Source organism: Podarcis vaucheri (assembly GCF_965113315.1).
Source record: "Podarcis vaucheri genome assembly, chromosome: 12".
NCBI classification, from domain to species: Eukaryota; Metazoa; Chordata; class Lepidosauria; order Squamata; family Lacertidae; genus Podarcis; species Podarcis vaucheri.
The window spans coordinates 62,286,558-62,313,096 of NC_138750.1; the positions used below are offsets into that span (position 1 = coordinate 62,286,558).

Genomic DNA, 26,539 nt, shown 5'->3' on the forward strand with positions numbered 1-26,539 from the left:
GTTATTATTCGTTATTCAAATTTATATCCTGTGATTGTTACAAATAATTCACAAATCATGATAATTGAATTGAATACTTCTGATAATTATAGTACATGCATATTAATGGTACAATATTTTGCTTCAGATTTTTTTAAAAAGATGGGATCGGTTAGATTTCACATACTGTTCTTGTAGGTTTATGTACTTTATATTGTGGGGTATTTTTGACCCTGATGCTTTGTGTGCAACTATATTATCTTACTTAAAAAGGGAAAGATCTCAGTGAAGGCATGATTTATTGTCTTTGTACTTGCAACTGGTGCCAAGCTCAATACCGTCCATTTGGTATTTAACTTATATGGCTTTCCTGAATTACATTTGACTCCCAAACCATACTGACATGGCTGGGCAATATATTGATGTACTGTCCAAAACCAGATTCAAGTCTATATTGTGGGATCTGTTTAATAATTTTTGACCTGGAAATGCTGTGAATTCTCTCTCTGTGTGTGTATGTGTGCTTTGCAAAAATCACAACAGTGGAAAAACTGTGAAGCCAGCCAATCCTTCTACATAGCTCCACCCTTATTTCAGACATTGTGATATATCGTTTTATCACGATGTTTAGCTGGTGATATATCGCAATGTTGAAAAACAGGTATTGCCCAGCCCTAGATAAACACAATCCATTTCGATATTAACAAAAAGTAGATGACTAAGGCTTGTCATATGTCATAGCACAGGAATCCTGCACGCTCAGTAAACTACGGTCAGCAAGGTTAAGTGTGGATCTTCACAGATTTGGCTTTTATCAGCAAGGTCTGGCTCACTTTAAACCAGGGATGGCTAACCTGTGGCCTCTAGATGCTGTTGGGATTCCAAATGCCATCAGCCCCAGCCCCCATGTCCAACGGTCCAATAGCATCTGGACATTATATAAATTAATGAATAATTAACAAACAGCAACAAAATTTGAAAGGCCACAAGTTAGCCACCCATGTTTGAAACGAATGATAGGGAGGGAAACGTTTGAGTGATACTTTTACCAATGAGAGAATCACAATATAACACACCAGAATTTATACAAAGAAATGTGACTAAAGAATCACTGAAATAAACTCAGTGCCACTGGTCATCTTGCAAAAACACCACCTCTGGTACTTACAAAATAATGGCAGCACACTTTTATTGCTTTAGCAGATTTCCCAACTTTTGCTTTCTAGTAATCTTTGTACATGATTCTCTTAAATCATGTAGAAGGCAGTATGTTAATTCTTTAGAGAAGCTGTCCTCCATGGAAATATCAAGCAAAATAAAAGGAAACTCTGTTCTACATTACAGAAATTTGGCCTCTACAAATATGGCAGAAGAAAGCAGTGCCAATACATCCACTGAGATATGATGGCAAAGACTCAGCTCATGCTAGTAGAATGAAGGAAAGCCTCCTAAACAGGCAGGTTCTTCATTCCACATGAAGAGGCTGTTAACATTTTACTCACCGTGGGAAAATGACAGAATGGGATGGAAGCCTGAGTCCAGCAGAGCTACCCGCTCCTCTAAAGACATTGTCTCTGGGTCTATGGTCTGGACAGAGGCCTTACAGTCACACAAGATGCAGGAATTGGGTCGTTCACAGTTACACTTCATACTGAGAGGTTTCTGTGGCTGGAACACAAAGGAGATCAACAAAAGTTATTTATCTGGAATGGCTAAATCGACCACTCTCTGTTTCAGACACAGGTTAAAGATGACTGCAAACTAAGTAACCCAAAGGCCTAATACATCAAAAAGCAGAAACACAACAGAGAACAAAGGCAAGCAAGAAGTGCCAAAACTCAGCAGTATGGGTGGGGCCTAAGAGTACAACTGTCACTTCCTTTCCAATCTCTTCCTGTTCAGAATCCTGGCTCTTCCCTTTGCAAACATTCCATTTCTACTTGCTGTCATGATTGAATACAAACAGTGAGCTAAAAATAAATAAATGTGTGATATATTACCTGTTCCCATGGCTCTCTTCATACTGCTGAACCCGTTTTTTAGCAGAGCATTTAGCTATACTAGAATGACTACAACTGGGGGCTCCAGGTTCAAATCCCTGCTCAGTGACAAAGCTTAGGATGATAGCCAGACCTACTGAAATCAACTGCCTTAAGTAACTAGGTGAGCTATCCCAGTGGAGATGCTACCCCCTTTTTTAAAAAAAAGAGAGCCAATTTTCTCTTGTTAGCATACTTTACATGAGTCATGGTGGAATAATAGTGCCAGAATCTTTCAGGTGCTCATCTAACTAACATTGCCTCTCCTACTACTATTAAAGTAGTAGCAGCAGTAGTACTAGCCCATCAGAATTATTATTATATATTTATACTCAGCCTTTCCCCCTGACAGGACTCAAGGCAGCGTACAGATGAATGCAAGAATTGTTTAAAATGTAGCATTAAAAACAATAATTTAAAAACAATTAAACATTAACGGAACTAAAACTACATACATATAGTAAACATACAGATAATCACAATAAAAACAGCACAGCACCGGCCGTTTCATTAAAAGCAGTCAATCCCCAAAAGTCTGTTGGAACAAGTAGGTCTTCACCTCCTGGCAGAGGGACAACAAGGAGGCAGCCAATCTAGCTTCTTCAGGGAGTTCCAGAGTTGGGGAGCAGCCACCAAAAAGACCCTTTCCTGCATCCCCACAAAGTGTGCTTGTGAGGGTGGCGGGACCAAGAGAAGAGCCTCCCCCATAAGATCTCAAAAGCCAGGCAGGTTCTTAGGAGGGAATGCCATATTTTAGATCAGACATCTCAAGCAATTCTGTCTGGAATTCCTACAGTCCAGAACTCCCAAGGTAACAAGGCTACCACAATTTGATTGCTGCCACCAGACAAAATTGTGTCCTCCCTGTCTCTCCTTAAAGGATGGAATCGAGACAAACATTATCAGAACGTTCTTCAACAACAGCTGCAGAGGTGAAACATCGCACCTACCTTTCTGCTAAGGTGTGAGACTGCACTGACTCTCACCAGCCTGCGCTTCCTGTATCTGCAAATTGGACGGATTCTAGCAGCAACACAGCTGTTGTCAAGGGAAGACAGTGTAGCAGGCAGGCTGTTGTTGAGTTGCTTCGGTTTCTTAAGAATCCTGTTGGCATCCACATCATCTTGGGAATTGCTGGTGGAGCATGTGTTGAAACTGCAGTCAAAAGGAAGAGATACACACACTGAAAATTCTTCTGAAAGGGGGAGCCAGAAGATTCAATACTGGACTTGGGCAGATTAGCCTATTATGTGTATTTTTGTAGTTTCAGTCCTCAATGGTCACATTTGACCTACCGAAAGCAACACAGAGCCTTGGAGCACCTTAAAGAGTAACATTTACTTTTTAAAAAATGAATTTTATTAGAGTTTATAACGAAAACTACTAAAATTATTGCCAAATATCTTTTTTGTCCAAACTGAAAGAGGTAAAGAGAAGAGAAAGAAAAATAAAAAGGAATAGAAAAGGAATTTAAAGAGAGAACATGAGAGAAAGAAAAAAAAGAGAAAAGGTAAGAAGCTATATATAAACATTATTCCCTAAACTATTAACTTCAATTCTCAAATCCAAATGTCATTATTTCTTCCCCCCCGCGCAAATAGTATGAGAGGTTTCCAAACGCTTAAAGAGTAACATTTTTACAGCATCAGCTTTCACAGTCTTTAGTCCACTTCATCAGATGTGTAAAGTATTATCATGAGTTGCAAGTATACATAAACATACAACTGTGTTGCTTTTGGGGGGCGGGGTTGTAAACAGAGTGTTGGCAAGTAAAGAAAAGCAGAACGTATATAGTTTCACTTCTGGCAAGGCTTAAAAAAAATAAAATACTAACATTGATTATACTGTTCCACTCAGAGTCAGCATGAGCTAGGAAATAGGGTTAACCATGCTGGCTATTTGCACCAGCTTTGCTTTACAATTACCGAAAAACAAAAGTGACAGCATAAAACTTCAGAGGGCTAGCAGGACAACTGTAAACAACCTTGCCCTTCAAAGAGTGAAACCCTTTATCAAATGGAATCTGATTTAGCATGACTTGTTTGACATGCATGCAGTAAACGAAACTACACAAGTGCAGCACATTAATTTAACAAGCTATAGAAATCTCTCCAAAAAAAATTCCAAGAGCAGGAAACTGATTTTTTTTTTTTTTGGGGGGGGATCAGCAAAATATGTTCCTGGTTGCATGGTATGGGTTTGAGGCCACCTTGCTGAAGCTAAACAGGCGTGGATCTGGTCACTGTTTGAATGGGAGACTCCCTGGGAACATGTACACTGCGCCTTTGGTTCCATGATGGAAGCAAGGCAGGATACTAAAACAGAATGAATGTGTTTTCAAGGTTATATTTTTTAAAAATTAAAGCTCTGGAAATGATTTTTACTGGAATAACTAAACATTTTAAGGCATGATAATAGTAGACACTTCCCTAATTTTTGAAGTTTTAAAGGGGGTGGCTTGAAGGCTCTTAAAACTGTTAACATTAATTTTAGCACACTCCCAAAATCAAGCATAAAAATTTAGATATGTGTGCATGCTTCCTAGAAATAGTCATCTGAAACAGCTCAATCTGACCAGTGTTACACCAATTTACATTATTTAGTAATGTTATGAAACAATAGGATGGATCCAGAAAGTGGCTTATAAATCTTGAGTCCCATCACTCTTCTCTTGATCTGCCTCTCCAGTGCCAAGAGACATGCCTGAAGACGGTAAGTGTATAATTGTAAAATAGGAGAAGGAAACAGCCCACACTGGTCGGGAATGATGCTTCAAAAGGATATAAAGGGGAGTGGAACAAATTTGCTGAGTGAGCAGCCTTTTGCTCAGGCAATCTTTGGCTGCAATCCAATAGTGTGGATCCACAGAACCATGAGTGGAAGGGAAAATGGATTACCTCTGCTCTGTGAACTCACATGCCAGCAACAGAGGACATTTTTCACAGTGCAGAACTACAGTGTATCAGGAAGTTGAATTACAGAGCAATAGCAACTAACAAAAACAGGGTGAATACACTCTAGTGGGCCTTAAGGAAAGTCTCAAAAAATGGTTTCTGCAAAGTCTTAAGTAAGAGGTTGTGCAAATGGAGCAACCTCTCTGGGTTTAGGGTCATTTCTCTCATGCTCTTCTGCGAGCTAAAGAAGCACTTGGCTAGCAGAAAGACACGTTTGGATCCAATCCAATGCATTTTAAGAAAAGCAAACAGGTTGGAAAATATGAGCTTTGTGTTTCTCAAGAGTTTTCTGGGAAATATTCCACCCATCCATACTATTGCCTTAAGAGATATTAAGAGGAATAAGCAAAACCCAGCATGCTTCAGTACATTTAAACACATTCCTGGCCTACAAACAACCTGAATCCACTGTCACTTAGGACAAAAGGCCCAAGAGGCTTTTCATACCACTGCGAAGTTTGCAAGTCCTGGGGAAGAGGTTTGGGTGACTGAACGCATATACACAGCCCAGAGTCCTACGCTAGCAAATGTCCAGTTTGGCGGGGGGGGGGGGGGGGCCTCAAACTTCACCATGTTGGCTTCTGCAACTGTGAGGGAGGAGGGAGGGAGAAAAGGAAAAGGGGAAAACCCAAACTCCTTTCATGTTTTAAAAACAACTGTTTCCCTTCTACATAGCAGTCACAGACAACTATGCATTCCAACCCTGGGGCGTGGGAGACCCAACCACCCCAAACCCAGTTCCAGGGTAGTGACATACACCCAGCCCATTTCCAACTACTCTAGGCCCACCCATTTAACACAAGGCAGCAGTGGGAGCAGAGCAGGGGAAGCGAGAGCTCCAGGCAGACAGAGTGAGAGGGAAAGAAAAACACTCTCCTTCCTCTTGTAATTAAAGGATTAATCTTTACCAAATATTTGTGAGCAATTATGTTTTTATAATCTAAACCAGGGGTGGCCAACTCCAAAGAGACTGCGATCTACTCACAGAGTTAAAAACTGGCAGTGATTAGGTCAAAGTTGTTGAGCTTTCTGGGGGAGGAGGAAAGCCCCATTTCTTTGGGGTACAAGGAAAAATGCAATGTTGTTCAGCTGCTTTGGGGGGAGCCAGTGATCTACCCAGAGATGTCCAATGATCTACCATTAGATCATGATCTACCTGTTGGACGTGCCTGATCTAAACCAAAAAAAGAGGCGCCATTAAGGGCTATGGACATTGTTTTGCTGACGCGCACCCGCACCCTTGAATGCCACAAAGAAATAGTCTGGCAAAGAGAGCAACCCAAACAGGGATTAAACCTTTTTCATCAACATTAAACATCTTCAAAATCAAAACCTTAAGAAGACAGGCAAAACACAGTTGTGTTTATTTTGTTTTATAGCCTGCCATACAGGGTCTAATCGTGCTTAACGATTTAAGGCAAAGTGGTCCCATCAAAACAGAAGCAATCCTTCTCCTGGGAGGGAATCATTGTCCCACCTTGGACAGGGAGCCACAGAACTGGAGGGGACAGCAGAGAAAGGGAGAACTGTTACAACACATACAGCCAACATTCAGGAGGAAGCCATGTTGATGCATTTTATATGCCCAGGTGTTCTGATCTTTTCTGCCAGCAAACAGACGGCACTCAAAACAAAGCAAGACAAAGTAGGCTTTTGCTTACCGAAACACGTGGTACAAAAATGAAGATTCGGAGGTTTCACACCTTGCAGTTTTAGTCAAACATGGTAAAGGCACATGCTGACGCTAGTGATGGCTGTTTCAAGATGTTGTTTATTGTGGGGTGGTTTTTTTTGTTGTTGTTTTTTGAAACGCCTTATTCAACCAACCTTCCCCAACCTAGATTTCTACATACAGTGGTGCCTCGCAAGACGAAAAGAATCCGTTCTGTGATTCTCTTCGTCTAGCGGTTTTTTCGTCTTGCGAAGCAAGCCCATTGACGGATTAGCGCTATTAGCGGCTTATCGGATCAGCTGATAAGCGGCTTAGCGGCTTAGAAAAGGGGGGGAGGGGAAAAACCCCGCAGGAACTCGCAAGACATTTCCGTCTTGCGAGGCATTCGTCTTGTGGGGCACCACTGTATCTTCGTTTGACCACTGTTGTCATCATTCCTCACTACTGGCCCTTACTAGCTTGGACTCAGGTTTGTCTACAGTGCAATAACAACTGGGGGTTGGGGAAGGCTTTTCTAGACATTTGTTGAGATAACTAGGCTTCCCAAGTTGTGTCCAGAACATTACCAAAGTGCACCCAACCAACTAAGGCGGCTTGTGTCAGGTGCTGCAGTGAAGCATCCTCTGAGCATTTGCTACTCCATGTTCATAGCATCAGCCAGAGACCCCTCGCACAGCACCTAAGGAACGAAGAAGAGCCCTGCTGGATCAGTGCCCATGGGATAGCAAGTAGGAACAGAGGCATGGGTCCAACTGAATGGGATGGAGCAGACCAAGAATCTGGAGTCCGGCCACTTAGCCTTCCATTCATTTCATGAGTTATCTGCTGCCAACAGACATTAAAAGATACTGATCACAATGCCCAAGCAACAGCCAACATGTAAAGATTTGTAATCTCTTAGGCAAGTCACTCTAAATCTTTGACAACTATGGCTCATTGTAAAGCGCTGTGACATGCCTCAGGCTCACGCATCCCCCTCGCCCCTCCTTTGCACGCAAGAAGGGGATATTTAAAGGTTTCTGAATATAGTTCAGAAAGTAGTTTGTACAAACCACAGGCAGAAAACTTACACAGTCTTGTGCAATTAGGCTTCTGCCTCCTCTCCCCTGCTACTCCCTGTGCATTCTCCACATCTACTGCAGAGGATTCCCCAAATCTCTGGAGCAGCTTTTGGAGCTGGGGGGGGGGGGCAACTGCAGGGGGGGAGGAGAGTCAAGATGCAGTCCTGCTGCATGAGTAAAAGTCTACTTTGCTTGTGTAAACTGCTTGTACAGGAACACTGTTGGATAAAACCCTCTATAAATGAACAAGGATCTCACATCAGGCTCACATCCTGGTTGGACATAATGGCTTATTCATTTCAGTTTTTACAAGCCATGGTTTCCTGCACATGGAAGATATATTTATCAGTCACCGCATGCCAAAGCCTCTAGGCAACATATAATAAAACAAATTAAAAGAAGTGAAACACATCCAGATACCAATTATTAATAAATGAACAAACCAAACAGCAACAAAAGCTGTTATACCAAATTTAAAAACCCACCTGTATAAGCAAAACACAATCACCATAAGAATTTGAAAATGAGCTAGAACAGATGACATCATTTTAAATTCAATTTGAAACTTTAAAAGTAATTAAAAAGCTGAAAGAAGAAGAATGCTTTTGTCTGGCGCCAAAATGGCATTAAAATGGATGCTAGGCAAACGCTTTAATATGACAGGAAATTGCAGCTTGTTCAGAATAGGAGCTTTAAATCTCTTCCCCTCATGCATAGAGGGGGGCGTGAGTCAGGCTCACTAGGGTGCATTCCAAGTAGCTGAATGCAGCAAATGGCTTCGTTTTCAGGGGTTAGCAGTAGGATGAGCTGCAGCAAACCTTGGACTTGTGCACTACCCTCAACACAACCATGAGGAGCTTGGAAACGTTTGTTTACATCTTGTTTTGACATCTGAACCTGGACAAACTTGAGTTAGTTTTACTTATGATTAGTGAAAGCAAGGTAACCCCCAAAGACCAGCCAGATGTCCCAAGGGGAGCCACGCAAGTAGGATACCATTACGGAGTACAGGAACTTCTTTTATCACATTACATTAACAGTCCCCATCACTTCAGAGCATTCTAAATGTGATGCGAGCAAAGTAGGAAGGGTGCGATTTTTGCATCCAATAAAGTTTCCAGTATACATTGCCACAACATGAAACTAAGACCATTGCTCTGTACAGTGGTCCCTTGGTTTACAACTATAATATGTTCTGGAGGTCTGTTTGTAAACCAAAACAGGTTGTAACCCAAGGTGCGCTTTTGCCAATGGGGCCTTCCAAAAAAATCAGTTCATAATAAAAAAAATAAAAATAAAAATGGGTTGTAATAAAAAAAAAAAGGTTGCAAACTGGGACACACACTTCCGGGTTTGACGTGTTTGTAATCCAAAACGTATGCAAACCAAGACATATGCAAACCAAGGCACCACTGTAATTCCTTGACTTCAGGTCAGCCTCAAATATTCAGCAATGCTAGAGTGGGGCAGGGAGGGCTGGAGAGAACTAAGAAAGAATCCTTTCTACGAAATTTTGAAAGTTCCAAAATCAACAAGAAAGAATAAAATGATGCCCAAGGTAAGATGAACCGTAACAAAAATACGGAAAGAGAGTTAAGTGATTCTTCAGATTCCAAGAATGCAATAAGTTTTAATTGCAAGTCTGAACGAGGTCCAGTGCAAACACAAAGCCACTACTCTGGCACTGGGGAACAATGGGTTGGATCCAACTAAGCCATTGCGCAAGCGTCTTCCACAAGCACAATGGATTTTTTCCACATTACCACCAGCTAAACATCGTGATATTTCAATATATCACGATGTTTGAAATAAGGCTGGAATAATGTAGAGGTGAATGTGGTAATGCCCTGGCAACTGCTACTGCATAGGGGTCTAACTCTAAAACTGATAAATTTTTACTTACCATTATTTAACATAGAGCCGTACCTTGGTTTTCAAACAGAATGCAATCTAGAAGTCCGTTCGACTTCCGAAACGTACGGAAACCAAGGCGTGGCTTCCGATTGGCTACAGGAGCATCCTGCAGCTAATTGGAATCTGCGGAAGTCGCACAGGATGTTCAGCTTCCAAAGCAAAGTTCGCAAACCGGAACACCTACTGAGTTTGCGGTGTTCGAGTTCCAAGTTGTTTGTGAACTAAGCTGTTCGAAACCCAAGGTACAATTGTATAGTTAAAACTGTTATGTTATAGTATTATTGTACTGATAAAGTTTAAAATAGCACATTTTCTCTAAAATTGAAGCTGTAGAAGTAATTCAGTAGCATTCTCTCAAGGTAAGGTGAGAGAATGTTTCCTTAAAAAAATTGTTTTTGAAAGTTAGAATTTGCATTTCTTTTATAAACCAGGCCAAAACAGAAACAATGGATAAAAATTTACAGAATTTAAAATTATTAAGCAAACATAAATATTTTGCAAGGAAAATTTGATGCATGTAATTATATGAAAATTTACTCGATAGCATGCTTGAACTATAACATTACAGATTTCTGGAGAATATATTCATGTTAATACATTAATTTGTCATTAATAACAACATGTGTGAGAAAGCAATGGGGCAAGGGGAAAACTGATAAGAGTTCTAGGGTAGGGAGAGGGTCTGGAGGAGAATAATGAGGGAGGCACGCAGACATTTGCCCACGCACACCCACACCCAATAAGAAGCACATGCAGATGGGAAAAAGAGGGAAGTGGCCAGAGCTTCAATGGCGCAAGTTTCTTTGCAGTTTTCTTGGGACAAGGGAGATGGTGGAAGGGAAGGAAACTACAGTGGTACTTAATTCGTTCTGGAGGTCCGTTCTTAACCTGAAACTGTTCTTAACCTGAAGCACCACTTTAGCTAATGGAGCCTCCTGCTGCTGCCGCTGCGCCATAGCTGCACAATTTCTGTTCTCATCCTGAAGCAAAGTTCTTAACCCGAGGTACTATTTCTGGGTTAGCAGAGTCTATAACCTGAAGCGTATGTAACCTGAAGCGTATGTAACCCAAGGTACCACTGTACTCTAGTAGAGGAAGAAGAAGAAGAAGAAGAGTTTGGATTTGATATCCCGCCTTTCACTCCCCTTCAGGAGTCTCAAAGCGGCTAACAATCTCCTTTCCCTTCCTCCCCCACAACAAACACTCTGTGAGGTGAGTGGGGCTGAGAGACTTCACAGAAGTGTGACTGGCCCAAGGTCACCCAGCAGCTGCATGTGGAGGAGCGGAGACGTGAACCCGGTTCCCCAGATTACGTGACTACCGCTCTTAACCACTACACCACACTGGCTGCCGCCTGCCAGCAAAGAGAGGCTGGGTTAATTTAAAAACAAAATGCACCGCACACAAACACGGGAATGGGGAGGGAGACACACACACACACACACACACAGAGAGAGAGAGAGAGAGAGAGAGAGAGAGAGAGACAGACAGACAGACAGACAGACAGTCACACACCCACAATCAACAAGCACAGCAGGGGAAAGGAGGAAGCTTGCTTGGGACAGGGGAAGCAGAGAGACGATGGTGGTGGGGAGCTACTTTAGAGTAAGTCCCGGCGCCTGCCAGCAGAAAGTGGCTGGGTTAATTTTTTTAAAAAAAGTGTTCTGCTTTTTCACAAAAACAAAACCCACATGCACACAAACACAGCAGTGGGGAGAGAGTGAGGTACAGACAATCACACCTAACTGCAATAAACAAGCACAGCAGGAGAAAGAGGGAAGCCACTCTTATGCTTCCTTTTCCTTTTCCCCATTACCCCAGTTTATATTTTTATGGGAACAGGAGGAGAAAAGGGGCTCCAGATTCCAGAAGCCATGCATCAACCTAAGCCACCTATCAGCCTGGTGGCTGCCTTTCAGCAAGAGCCTGGCATCTCCGAGGGAGGGAGGTTCCCGAGCCTCCGCCTGCTCAGGAGACAGAGCCCTTGGGCAGAGTTAGGCTGCACACAGGCACACACAGATATCTCCAAGGATGGTTTTTGCCTGCCGCTGAGGAGGCAGGCAAGGCAGACGGAGAGCTGCGGCAGAGAGTTACCCTGCAGTGCACACACGATTTCTCAAAGAGCAATTTTTGCATCAGCCTGCCACTGCCGCTACAGGAGGGAAGGAAGAGCAGCTAAGGTACTTAGCAATTGCAACAGCTGCACAGGACAGGAAGAAGCATCGTGTGATAAGAATTTTAAGGTCTTAGATGTATAATAAATATCCATAAATGTACCAACCAAGCACGTACATAGATCAGCAAGGGAAGACCGACCTGAAACCATTTTTGATTCCCAAACTGACCAAATGTTTTCTCTGCAAGGTCAAAGAAAAACGGAAAACCCTCCCCATTGTCTTTTCCTTCACAAATCCTGTCTTAAGGGTATGTCTGTGTTTGAATAGGTTGAGCCTGTGGCCTGGCTCAGGAACTAGGTATTTATCATTACAAAAGACTGGCCAGGCTCCCCAGGGTATCCAATCAAGTAACCATTAACAGGTAACCTGCCAGACAGGAGATAAACAACGCACTCAGATTTCTGCTGTAGACCGCCCCTCCGTGATGTAGGTATGATGTGTCTGGGGGTGGTCTTGAACTACACCCCTTCTTTGATGTATGTATGATGCTTCTGGGGGTGGTGGACTCCAGGGCGGGCAATTTAAAATGTCTATATAAGGGCGGGCACACCTAGGTTCTGGGTCCTCCTCCTTTCCTGTGTGTGAGGGGAGTACCCTGTTGCTACAGATCAAGAAAGATCAGGCTTACTAGCTGCTTTGCTTCTCAATATTCTCTGGTTGGCCTCTGTTATTTTCTCCTACCAATAGGGAACCTATGTAAGAACTCTATATGGGCTCTTAGATACCCCATAAGGGAAAAGGGCAGATTTTTGTTTACAACAATCAGCTTCCCAGTTTTTGCAATATTGTGCTATTTGACTATCCCACACAAGCACACACCTGATTCACGATATATTGCCAGGTAATTTTTTAAAAAAATGGTTATCCTGATTTGCTCTCGATAGCAGTATAAAGCAATCTATTAATATACTGTCTGGTCCTACTCTGGATCATATTGGGGGCAGTGTAGAGGGGGAGATCGATTGCACAAATGGCAGTATATGTGCTTGCGTAATGACTTGGTTAGATTCAACCCAATTAAGGACAGCAAGACGTTCTCTTGCAAGGAGTCACTACTACTCTTTGCATGTGAACCATAGGCATTGCACCCAGGGGACTCTCAGAGGAATAACGCACTGCTGCCTTGCAGGTATTTGCTAAAGAAAACATGTAGATACAGGCCAGGGAACTGGTCATGTGGGGTAATACAGGAGACTCAGGCTAAGGCCTGAAAATAAATACCTATTTTTCCTACGATCAATTTAATGCCGTTCTCTGTCATGACAGAACAGCAAGAATTAAAATTCCTAAAGACTGACCTCCATATGCTGGCTTCTGTAGATGCCAATAGCTTGCATTTACTATATTGTGGTAAAAAAAGTATAATTTCAATCTTGTTCTATTGTGATGAATAAAAATGGCAACACAGGGGTAAACTTGGCCAATAATGAACTGTTCTGAAGAAAGAGTCACTTTTCTTAAGAAGCTGGTATGGTGCCCAAAGGCGACATTTGACGGCTCTACAGTGGTACCTTCTTTTGAGCCCAGGATCCGTTCCAGAGCCCTGGATGCTCCATGAACGGGACGCTCGACAAAGTGCCACTCTGCGCACACGAGTAGAGCGGTCTGCGCTTCTGCGCATGTGGCAAACCCAGAAGTAACCCGTTCCAGTACTTCTGGGTTTGCTGCAGATGTATGCCGAAATGGATTATAACACAGTCGACAGGGCGGATGTTCGCGGAGGTATTTCTGTATATGGAACCTGGAAACAGCTATGCAAGAGGATTTGTTGACTACTGATTGAGGCATCTTTCCCCAACCAAAAGTTCTCCTGTGACTACATTCAAAACTGAAATTGTACAGAAGGAAGAGACACAGAAAGCCTTTGCTTCCCACACCAGCACATATGGAGCCACAGACAAGCGACCTGAATGCATTTTACAACAAGCTTCGCTAAACAATGTATTCTATTTTGGTCCAAGGACATTTAAAATTATGGTAATCCATATAGAATTCTTTTTTTCCCTCAAAAACACCAAATTAATTTTCTCTCTTTTAATCAGAGCCAGTGTAGAACACAATGTTTACTCAGCAAGACAAATTCCAGAACATCAGACCAATCAACCTGAAAGAAAAGTAAAACTAACCAGTTACTTATTCCGTTGACTTGATGGGGTGATGTGCAGGCTTTGGGGGGCTCTGGAGACCCATTGATGGGTGTACAGGAGGGACTTTGACACACAAGGTTTCTTAAAGACTGCGCAAGGCGAGAATTCTGCAAGAGAAAAATGAAATCTCAAACTCAAGTAAGTCTTGTGACAGAATGAATCAGAAGACTCATTTGTTTTGTGCTCTGGAAGCAGGAAGAGGGGGAAAACAAAGCAAAAGCAGCAATTTAACAAAGTGCAAAGTAGTTTGCCATCTCAGTAGGGTTAATCCAGAACCATTTGTGCCTCTTTCCATATGTCTGCATTCGAAAGATCCATGAATACACACTCAGGCTCCAATTTAAACAATAAAAGCTGCTTTTAAATTTCATCCACAAACTAAAAATAAGACCTGAGCATTCCCTTCCTCTCATTAATGATTAGATCTCAACAAAAAATGCCAGTAAAGAGGGAAGTAATCCAATTATCCTCTACAGCTACAATCCTATGATGCAGCAATGGCACCTAACATTTTAAGAAACCTCTCAAGATTTCAGCTCTCATGGTTATGGTGCTTAACATATTTGGTAATTTCCAACATACTACTTCATAAGCTCTTTGAGAATGAGACTCTGAAACACACAACAAACCCCACATACCTGCCATAAATGTCATGCCAAAAGCTGTCAGAAAATTTATCTCAAAGAATATTTAAAATCAGGTCACTTTCAACATCAGATTTGCTACCTTCAGATTTGCTACCTTCACTTAAGAAGGCAGCTAAGCTACTCATTAACAGGAAGCTTAGTTATCCATTTTAGCATTTAAGAAAACAAGTCTTGCTGTAGGGAAGATGAACTAACAGTCACTTAACAGGAAACACAAAAACCTCAGTGAGTATTTACAGGAAAGCCGTAATCAGGGCCATGTGTACCTATGCCTCCAGGCATTTGCTGCACCCCTGAATGTGGCATCCTGAGTGTTGTTTATCTGTTTTTACATTTTAGGCAACCATATTTGCAAGTAAGCTAAGCTGAAATAACAGAACTTACTTCTAAGTAGGCATGCACAGGATTGGTCTAAAATTTTGCAGAGAAAAACATGAATTCAGGAGCAAATGGAAGGGACAGAGGGAGGAAGAGAAAAGGGAAAGAGTGTGGCGACAGTTCAAATACCAGCAAATCAGCCAGGACAGGATTTCCAGCATCTGTTTCCCAGGGTTGACACACATCCTTCAGTCTACCCTCCCACCCCATCAGGAGAGGAGACTCCTCCTTAAAACCAAAGCCCAAACAAACAACACTGAGTAGCAAAAGCATACTGTATACAAAGCCTGAACAATAAAAACCCTCACTCTGCCCTGTGGGAACAGCATGTTAAGTTCAAAGAGGCCCCAAAGAATGGCTCTTTAGAATACACTTATCAACATATCAGTGAAATTAAGATTAGAAGATCCACTCTGAGATTCCTCATCACTGGAAGAATTTGTTAACAGCCAGCCAGGAATTTGGATCACTTCAAGGAATCATCTGCATGAGCCTCAATTCAACATAAGGTCTCAGCATCAGTGTGACAGTCCCCCACTATTCCTGAACCACTTTTTCCATGAGAAATGGAGCAGAAGCCCTCTTTATTTCTCCTTGGAGTATTCACACCCATTTCTTGACAAGACTTGTTCTTCCAGAAGCAAACCACCACGACAGCCACTGCCAATGCATGAAGACATGTTTCAGTCATGCGAACAGCTTCCACAAAACTATGGAAGAACTTTCACTATTTCACCTAGCAGTATGAGCTCAGAAGAAGATCTCACTACAGACAACTAGGTTTACAGAGGGCTGTGCAAATCAAGCATTTTACTCCCAATTGCTCAGATACCAGGATCAATTCATTCTGTCTTAACTGGTGAACAGGAATTCATTACTAGACCTACCACCTGAAATGACAAATAAAGCTACCTTTCTCAACTCCTGGCGGATAATCAGTAACAAGATAACTTGAAAGGAGAAATACATTTTTTGTTTTGAGAAAAGCCATCAAGCATAAAGAATTCTAGGTCTCTGTGCAAGATATGGCAGAATAAATGAGAAAGAACTGGATGTTTGCAGGGCAAGAGCAATAAAGGCAATTAGAGAAACAGAATTACCAGGATCCCTAAAGCCATCAGGCACTGCAGCTGAGAAATCCAAATGAAAAATGAGCACATGGTGAAAATCAGAGTACATGGTAAAAATCAGTGACTATCAAAAGATGTCTCAGAAGAAATGAGGTAAACTCTGGATATCATGTGCTCAGGAGCTATAAGAGAATACCTACCATTCCCCAGAAAGCTAATACAGTATGGAAAGAACAGTGTAAGTTATAGGGAAAACTGTTACTTCTTAGTTCAAACCCCAGTTCAGTCTCCTATTTATGAGTTGTCCTGGGACAAGTTTCTCAGCCTTCGTTTCACTGCTTTTAAAAAGTAGTCACCATATTATTACAAAAGTAGCAGGCTTTACACACTTTGTAAAGCTATAAAATCTGTTTAAAATATGCCATTGGGGAAAAGCCTCTTAAGATGAAATCTATCACTGTTTGTCCAGAACTCTTTTATAATTATATCCTTTTTATTGTATTTAGCAAGAGAAGCAGACCCCCACTCTATGCAGCCCCTCCTCCAAGAACACAAACTTAAATCTGCCTCCTCCAAGGTCAAGAACAAAATTTCCCAGGAGCCTCACCCATGCAAGCCCTTTCAAGAACACTCCCAGGGGACTATATCACAAATAAAACTTAAGATTCCATTTCTGCTTTATCTGGGACATAATATCTGGGAAAAGGAAGGCCAGATGAATGAAGAGAAGTTGTTTGTGAATACAGTATCCACCAAGACTTTTTAACAATTTTTCTAATGCAGGTGTGGGGTGGAAATCCAAATCCTGCTTTCATTAGAAACCAGCACCAATTTAGTCACTTATACTCACCCTGTACATCTACAGGATATTTTTTTTAAAACCGCATTACATTTCTAGACACCCATCAATCAAGCACATGAGTTATTTCAAGCCTCAATCCAAGGCAATGCAGATTTTAAAGACTGGAACACACATTGTTAAGCAACATCTTTGCACAAAAGGAGTCTACTGCCACCGTTTATACACTGACCTGCTTCTCTGCATTCTGCAGGAGGTAGGAAGGGATACAGGGAGACAAGTCACATTGCCTGTCCCCAGCAGGCACCTTCAGGTGGGAGGAGGGTGGCGGCAGTATTTTATTTTTCCTGGAGTTCACCGCAGCTGCAGAACCTAGACGACTCTGTTGTCTCATCACATCCTCATGCTGGAGATCACCCAAGACAACAGGGCCCTAAAGAATAAAAATGGGTATTATTCACATGTGTGATTTTTAAGACATCTGAATGGCAGCCCTGTTCAGGGAAGTTTTTAGTGTGTGATGTTGTATTTTGTTCTTTTACTATTTTTTTAGGAAACCCTGTGGCATATAAATTCTTATTGTTACTATTACTACTACTATTACTACTACTACTAAATTACTTTATTTTTGTTTATTATTTATCAAAGATAGCAAAAATGGGGCTGGGACTTGCAAGGCTGTTTGGCTGCAGTGCCCCTAATATTTTGCTAAGCCATGCACATGAAGGATTGCACAATTGGCAGATTTTTATTCACTTAAGATCTTTCCCTTCCTGCCTCCCTAAATCTTCCATAAGCAAAAATGTTTGGTAGCAGTAGGGGGCATGCAGGATATCTGCTTTTAGATAAACTTCCTGTAGCTTTGCCTGTTAGCGCAAACAGAGCTGCAGCCAGTAAATGCCCTTAATCAGGTCCCAGACAGAAGCAGACTGACCCAGATAACCACCACTGTTTGTTTCACCGGGGCTCAGACAGCTTTCTAAATGTCCCGTGTTGTCCACTTCAGCACCAGTGTAGAAATAGTCCATGTGCCCAGTTGCAGCTGACATGTTATTAACATAATTCTGATTGCTTTAAAATCATGCAGTTGCAGGAGGAACTGAGGTGGAATTGGACCTCACAAGAGACTAAAAAATAGTAACGGCTAGCCATGAACCTAAGCTGCCACTTGCAGCTCTAATTATACCACAGTGAGGGCCTTACCTTACAGTGTGCATTAACTGCATCATAGTCAACCTGCTCCTGAACTCCCAAAATAAACTGTGATCGAAAACCTTGGTATAGTTCCTGAATAAGAGGTTAGAGAATGAAAGGGATACTTCTCAAAAGAAGAAAGCTGGGCTACCTTATTGGCACGGAGCTGCTTGTAAACATCAGTCTGCTGCCTTATACGATATTCCAGGTCAGAAACCTGAGCCTGCAGCCATGTCCATCGACATATAATGGCCGCTCTTTCCATTGCCCACTGGCGCTCTGCTAGGCGTCGTCTGAAAAACAAGCATTTGCATGTTGTTAGTACAACAACCTATGGAATCACTGATGCCAAATTCTAGCTATTAAGACTGTTAAAGAAAAAAAAATTCCAGGGTGAGAGACTACTCAACAGCCCAGCTCATCGGGGTCTATGTGGCCAGTAAAAGACGGAAGTTCCAGCCGAGTAATTTGGAGCAAAACAGCAGTCAGTAGACCATGATCTTTATTGTTGCACAACAGGTCCCCACAGGAGTAAGAACCCCTAGCATGGGGTGACATCCTCTTTTAAAACTTCCCTCTTTCCCCCAGAATACACTTCGAGAGCCATCATTGATACATCATCACTACATCACTAGCATGTCACAAATGGGAGGGGTATACAAGGGTTACAGAAGTTCAACATTAGGTTACTTTATCAGACACCTTTCCCAACATCTCTTAAGTACCCATCACCGGAAGAACAATAAAACTCTTTACATATCTTTGCCCTCAGGACTTGTCTGGAGATGGGCTTTCAGAACACCTGACTTGCTAAAATGCTTCTGTGGACGTCTATTGTGTCCCCTTTGGTCACTGCATGGGTGGGGTGCCATGTATGTGCTATCACACTTGTGGAATTATGGCAGCATGCCCTGTTCCTGCTGCCTACGTGACTTCCTGCTTCTTGGTTCATTGGAGGAGGTGGAGCCCAAATTCACCTTTCTTTAATGGTTAAAATGCCGTTGGAATGAGGAGAGTTGGTTAAAGTATGGATTTTCTATAAATTTATAAAGCTAAGTATCTTCCCTGAGCTGTCAAGTCAAAAGGATACATTCAGGCATAATATTTGTAGCACTGAAATAACTTTAAAAATGTGCTCCCCCCATGTCATTTCCATAACAAAACTATGGTGTTCATTACTATAGAATGTGGTCACGCTCACCATCTTAGATCTGCCTTCTGTGAATTTCCTAAACCTCTATTTAGCCACTGTGGGAAATAAACTCTGATCCAGCAGGACTCTTTTTCTTAAGGGTCTATTTAGGGCTACTATTAAAGCTAAATAGAACCTCCATTTTCAGATGCTGTTATGTTAATGAATGGCAAACGCTGGTGACATAGCAGAGAGTCACTGCCTTTGTGCCACTGCCTGTACGCATCTAGTTTGCCACTGTTGGAAGCAGAATGTTGAACCAGATGGAGGCTCTTTCTGATCTAGCATGCAGAAGCGACCCAAATATTTCTGTCAGCTTGCTCCTATAATAAGTAAATTATAAAAGGCACCTAGATGTCTTTTTCTTTGAACAGTAAAGGCAGACTATGGGGTATCTAGCTACAAAGCACTTAGACCCACCTCCAACTTAACATAGCAACAAGGAATAAAAAGCGAGACCCAGGCTTTTCAAGCCTTCTTTGGAATTGCAAACAAGTAAAAAAGCAACATTACTTAGCCAAAATTGTTCACTAAACTACAGACTTTTAAATCAAAATAACACATACCAAACCGGGGGGGGGGGGGGGAGAGAGAGAGCAGGGGAGAGAGAGAGAGAGAGAGAGAGAGAGAGAGAGAGAGAGAGATATGGTTGAGAATCAGTCCATAGCTTGCTTTGGTCAAGAAGTGACCTCAAAAAATTAAACATCCAAGAAATTTTAAATGTGGTTGTATCCAAGCTTCCTTCATTGGGGGATCAAGTTATATCGTATCTCCTCTCTTGCATGTTACCATACTCAATGGCCCTGAACCAATGACTATACCACATGAAAGTAACTATAACCATGCCAACCATCTATGAAAGGGTGTGAGCATTATTTTCTTGGGGCCACAAAATACATGACTTTCTGGCTATCTATCAAGCAAGCTGCAAAACTACTCAGATAATTATTATTTTTGCTCCTCTGAAATGCTATGTACGCTAATGGTGTCAAAATGTAAGAATATCAAACCACTTGCATCATCACTATCTTCTTAAGATGAGTAACTGTTTTATCCTATGTAGGTGTTAATTATAAAACTGTTAGTGCTTTTCAGATATGCAATTGCTATTAGAACAACACTTTGCTGTGTTAAAATGCCACATTGAAAGCTGTCTCGCTATGCCTTTATCGTGGGTCAAATATCGTAAAGAATTGCAAAAAGTCAAGAATGCATATATTAAATGGTAGTCCAGATTTAACTGCATTAACTCGGTTGTCAGATAGAAAAAGCAGGGGCAAGATGTGACACACTATCCTGACAGCTGGCAGAACCCACATGAGAATAATTTTCACTTAGGGCTGGGCACCCTCTGCCTGAGGATTCCAGACTTCTGGAACAATAGCAAGCTTCTTTTCGAATCCCCGTGACAGGGTGAGCTCCCATCGCTCAGTCCCAGCTCCTGCCAACCTAGCAGTTCGAAAGCACGTAAAAGTGAAAGTAGATAAATAGCTACCGCTCTAGCGGGAAGGTAAACAGTGTTTCCGTGCACTGCTCTGGTTTGCCAGAAGAGGCTTAGTCATGCTGGCCACATGACCCGGATAAACTGTCTGCGGACAAACGCTGGGTCCCTCAGCCAGTAAAGCGAGATGAGCACGGCAACCCCAGAGTTGTCCGTGACTCGACTTAATGGTCAGGGGTCCCTTTACCTTTTAATGAGAGGGACTGCATTTCAAGTCTTCTTGAAGATGACATGTGAATTTAACATAATGATGTATTACTGCTGTTAAGAAATTCATGGTTGGTAACTATTTGACTGTCCATTGAAAAAGGTATGGAGGGAGCACATCTCTCATGTCAACCTGGCTGGAGAAAGTATTTTGAGGAGAACGCAATGCAATTGTTTTGAACATACTGCATTTCCTCTCCTCATGATGCTGTAAATGACCTAGCATCTTGGAATACAATTTATCAAAAACTTCACCATAATCCAAGAGGGCTCTTCAGCACAGCTCATAAAACAGAACCATCAACAGAAGGGAGAATTAGAATAAGCACAACATGCACATTTTGTGGGTGTCCTAAAGCCATCTAATCTATGCATCGGCTCCTTTTATGAGTTAGTATTATACTTATATGGCAGACAGCTCTTTCAGCCTATTAACATTTGATTTCCATAGCCCTGGAATGACCTCTAGGTTACTGGAGCTGAGCTAAGCCAGGTCTTCATTTTATTTGCGAGTGCTAAATCAACTAGGTCTGCAAAAGACACAGAACGATACTACAATACTGGTGATCAAGCAGAAGCGCAGTCAACACAGCTTGAATAACTACAGCTTCGTGAGCAAGAATGTGCCTCAACAGCACCCGTACTTAAAACAGTAAGACCTAGCTAACTCAAAGAAGCAGACTCGCTTCCACGTTGGTGACTATCATAGTATTCATATATATGATTTCAAAGTCTTAGATAACCGTGTAGGAACAAACAGTACAAGAGGTTGCTGCATTATGCAATATTACTGATTCAAACCATGCTCACATAAGCAAATGTGAACAGAATTTGAGAAGGAATAATCAGAAGAACACATGCTAAAAAATGGCACCAGTAAATCAGAAAATGTGTATCCACAGAATTCCATCCATCTGTAAATGGCACAAGGAGACATTTCTGAGTTAACCACTTCACACTCATCAAATGAGCTTGTGCTGAAATTTGGAACAATAATCACTTTTCTCAACTACATTTGATACAGAGATGCAATAGGACTGAGATCTCTGAAGAGAGAAACTCCGGCGCTCAGACAAGACACATTTAATACTGCATGCCTGTCCCCCATGGCTGCAATCTGGTGGTCTTTCATCTTTTTCCTCCCTGTCACTGACATTTAGGCTGGAATCCTACACATACAACAGAAAGTAAGTCCCACTGATTTCAGCTGTGCTTACTTATGAGTAAAAACGACAAGGACTGTGCTATTTAAATTATATACTGTATTTCTTTGTGCCAACTTTGATTTCCCAGGTATGAAAATGTTTTTCTAAATCCATCAAGCCTGAAGTCGGGGCGAGCCAACTTCAGACTTGATGGATGTACTTTGTTTTTGTTTTTTTTTTGTCTAGAACTTTTGTGGTTCATCAACTGAAACCAGAACATCAAGTCCTGGGAGGGGGGCTTCTGTAAACTCAGAAATAAGGAACAGACTAAGCTCAACAATTTGTTTTAAATGTCAGAACTGGGCTCAGAAGCCTTGGACAAAGATTCACACAAATATTAATGCTTGCTTTTCCTCCATGATTGCTTTATTCAAAGAAGGCTAATTTATATTTTTCTAAGCCTCTCAGCAGCTGCTGTTGCTAAAACGTTGCAAATTGCCCCAAGATCTACTAGATCTCAATCTATTTTCTGCCCAGTCCTACTCCAAAATATGAATCACTATTATTCAATCTCGAAATAGAACACATCTGAATGGTAAATAGCCTAGTAACACCTTAGAGACTAACTGGTTTATTGTGCCAGAAGCGCATTGGATAGCACCTTCTGAACTGTAAGTTTACTGTAATGGAAACTAATACAATTTGGCAAACTACCGGCACACCCCAAACCTTTGTACTAGAAAGCATGCTCCATGAAAACCTTCAAGGACAAACAAGAGCTTTATCCATACAATGTTAAAATTCTTAACAATATAATACCTGAATCAAGCAAATATATTAGGGAAGGACCATAGTTCAGTAATGTTTTGCATTCAGACAGTCTTTAGTTCATTCATTCTACAGCATCTCTCCAGTAGGAATGTGAAAAACCAGTCTGAAAAGTTGGGCAGCCTCTGCCAGTCAGAGTAGGAGTGGGAAACTGCAGGCTCAAATACAGGTCTCCAAAGAGGTCTCTTGGGACCCTCTCAGGTTACAACCCCTGACTGGCTCTGCTCTGTACCCTTCCTGATTGTTATGAAAATACCTCTTGCTTTCCCAAGAAAGCAATTTTCTGTGCACACAGAAACCTCTTGGCTTTTGCATGGCTCCAATGTTGCCTACCTCAGCCAAGGAAAAAGCTACACCCATTGTTCCACTCACTTTAACCTCTCGCCCTGCTCTCCACAAGTGCACAGCCTCTGGAAGGTTGCCCATGAGAGAATGGAGCCCTCAGACTGAAATGGTGCCCCTACCCCCAAGGCAGACAATTTTGAGCTAGTTGGGCCAATGACCTAACTACTGCAGTAAAGTGATCTCCTACGTGCCTGTCTTTATTATTCTGGTAAACCGAAGAGAGTTTTCCATTTCAAACATTTCAAACACACTCAACAAAATAAAAGGTCATCATCTCCTTTCACCTGTAACTCTCTTCCACATTTCATTATATAAAGAACTCAAACTAGGACATCGTTCCCACACCATTAATCCACAACTGAAACCTTCTAATCAGCCAGATAAGATGTAGATAAGGAGAATTCTGAACCTTCAGAGGAGCAAATGAAAGCCAATGCACTGTACCTGAAAATTAAACTGAGGTTAACGAACTGCATAAACGAAAACAGAAATCCCCATGGGGGGGGGGGCGGAATGGTTCATCTGTTCCTAGTAAACCCTGGGATCCTGTCTCTTTGACACAGGAAGATATATTTTCCTAACATCATCATTGCACAGGCTGAATTTAGGCAGCTTTACACACAATCCTCCCACCCAACCCCAAGCAACAAATGCCTAAGGTCACTAACCCTGGTATCTGTGGGGGAGGCCACTTCTCTGCTATATTAAAAAAGAAAGCAGCAGCAAACTTTCGTTTTTAAGTAATCTGCTTTTTGCTCATAAAAAGAAGTCGCTCTTCTCCCCGTTTCTCTTCAGAGTGAAGACCAGGCTAGTAAACAATAGAAAGCAAAGAGTAAGGCTACCATAACTTCCGTCATAGAGCTGCAAAATGCTGATGACAATGTAGTGTGCGCACACTCACAGGATGACCTCCAAACCATCCGAAATACCTTCACAGAAGCTTATAGAAAAGCTTGGTCTATTCCTCAATATAACAAAAAAAACCCCAAAGTGCTGCACCAACAAGCACAAAACAACCCCCTCTGCAGCACCACAAATCCAACTTAACGATGTGATGTTGGACAGTGTTGATCACTTTTCCTACCTGGGCAGTTATCCCTCCACAAGGGCTGTAGATGTGGAAATCCTGCATCGTTTGAGCTCTGCAAGTGCAGTTTTCTCCCAATTGAAGCACAGAAGTGTTTGAGGATCAAGACATCCACAAATGGACATCATCCAAAATGCTGGTTTACAAAGCTACTGCACCACCAACTTTACTGTACGCTTGTGAAACATGGACCACTTATAAACTTCAACTCCTCAGAAGATTCCATCAATGGTGTCTCAGAAAAAATGTGCGTATCACTTGGGAAGACAGGCGAACTAATGTCAGCGTACTGGAAGAAGCGAAGATCACCAGTCTCAAAGCAATGATTCTTCAACATCAACTTCGTTGGACTGGTCATGTTGTGCGGATGCCTGATTATCGTCTTCCAAAGCAACTACTCTATTCCCAACTTAAAAATGGAAAGTGAAATACTGGTGGACAACAAAAGAGGTTTAAAGACGCTCTCAAGGCAAATCTTTTAAAAATGCAGTATAAGCATGGATAACTGGGAAACACCGGCCTGTGAGCGCTCCAATTGGAGAAAAACCTCTACCAAAGGCGTCATGGACTTTGAAGAAGCATGAACTTAGGACAAGAGGCAGAAACGAGCTAAGAGGAAGCCATGTTTGGCAAATCCTCATATTGATCAACTCGCACCCAGAAACCTATGTCCTCACTGTGGATGGACGTGTGGATCCAGAATTGGCCTCCACAGCCACTTACAGACACAACATTAAGACTGTGTTCATGAAAGACAATCTTACTCGGCTACGAATGATCGCCAAAGAAGTAGTAGTAACTGCTGGATAGTGTTGGGGGTGCTTATTGACAAGGATAGCAAAATGCTATTTCATTATCACTTCTCAGATGAGACAATTTATTTCTGGTGTTTCAAGAGGAAGCCTAACCCTCAAGAGGTGACTTGCATGGAAGCTACAGGAAAAGGGGAATGGCTGAAAACAGCCTCTCTCCCCATTCCAGTGAAGGATGCATTCAATCAACTGAAGGTCACTTACTGGATATTACCACCCAAAGCAAGCAGAGGAAGGCACCCACCCCAGCTTCTTACTCACCACATTTCTATTTCAAAACATAATTTATCTGCCCACCCCAAATACTGAAGCAGCTCTCTGGAATTGCTTGTTCTCTGACTAATGAAAGGGACCAGGCTGACTTGTGGAGATCTTCTCAATGGTCATTTCGTCTTCTGGCGAAGGACATAGTATACTTCCCTTCTGCTCAACAACCTCAACTCTCTAGTTACTAAATATGAAAGCATTCCATGTAGTTTCATCAGCTATTCTATTAGCTCTGCTGGGTGCCTTTTGGCTCTGCTTGTCCCACATCCGTCACCTCGTTCAGATTCCCTTAATGGTTTCCATCCTAGGTGGTTGAACTGTAATTTTAAGAACTGGTGCCAGCATTTCCCTTTTTCCTCCTTTCTTCCCATCCATTTGTCTGTAGACTGGGATCATTTATCAGAGCCTATCTATCATGCAGAATTTCACTCACCTGACTAGCAGCAATTATGGCTGGAAGTGAACAGCATCCTCCAGTATTGTCAGCCTCTCACTAACCTGTCCTGAACATAATTTTACTTCCTACATTAGTTTAAAACTAGTCAAGAAAAATTATGAAACAAAGCTAGTATATCCAGAATGAGATCTAAAAGCAAAAATCAAACTCAAATTAAAAATGGGATTGGCAATACACAAATCATTATTCTGTTTTGTAACCCAATGTAGTTTTTTCCTGTGCAGGCATCCAGTTGCCAGAAATGTTCCTAGAAAACAGTCTTCTGTGAACTGTGACACTAAATACAGGTTAAGACAAACAAACCTTTTCACTTTCTGTAATGACTCACTCCAAGTGATACAACAGACTTCCACGAGGACATGAAAAACTCAATTCAGATTACAGCATCTTGTAAATTGGTAAACAGCAAATAAATACACCCTTAAATGGAGCAAGCCAGAAATGTGATTTGGAATTCTAGCTGCTTTGCAACTTCCTAGACTGACGGCTTAAGATTTGGACTGTATCTTAACTGTAATACATGGGTTGCCTTTTCTACATTTTTGGCTCCTTAAGCTTATGACACATTTGTCCTTTGTCATCTAACTCTCTTGTTGACTTATCTGCATTTCTTTTTACACTGGAACATAATAGTAAGGTGGATGGTAACTTAGCTGCAAGTAACTTC

At 41.8% G+C, this 26,539-nt stretch overlaps 1 protein-coding gene across 2 annotated transcripts in view; it reads right to left on the bottom strand.

The window, feature by feature from the left end:
• The window catches only part of LOC309514855 (KAT8 regulatory NSL complex subunit 1-like), a 43,992-nt gene that overhangs the window by 8,317 nt on the left and 9,136 nt on the right, over positions 1 to 26,539 (bottom strand). For both annotated transcript variants that reach the window (XM_082192266.1, XM_082192265.1), the window contains exons 2-6: positions 18,183 to 18,324; positions 17,070 to 17,270; positions 13,923 to 14,050; positions 2,969 to 3,173; positions 1,482 to 1,647 (exon numbers count right to left, since the gene is read on the bottom strand). In XM_082192266.1, coding sequence (XP_082048392.1) covers positions 1,482 to 1,647; positions 2,969 to 3,173; positions 13,923 to 14,050; positions 17,070 to 17,270; positions 18,183 to 18,324 — 842 coding nt within the window. The remainder of the gene's footprint in view (positions 1 to 1,481; positions 1,648 to 2,968; positions 3,174 to 13,922; positions 14,051 to 17,069; positions 17,271 to 18,182; positions 18,325 to 26,539) is intronic.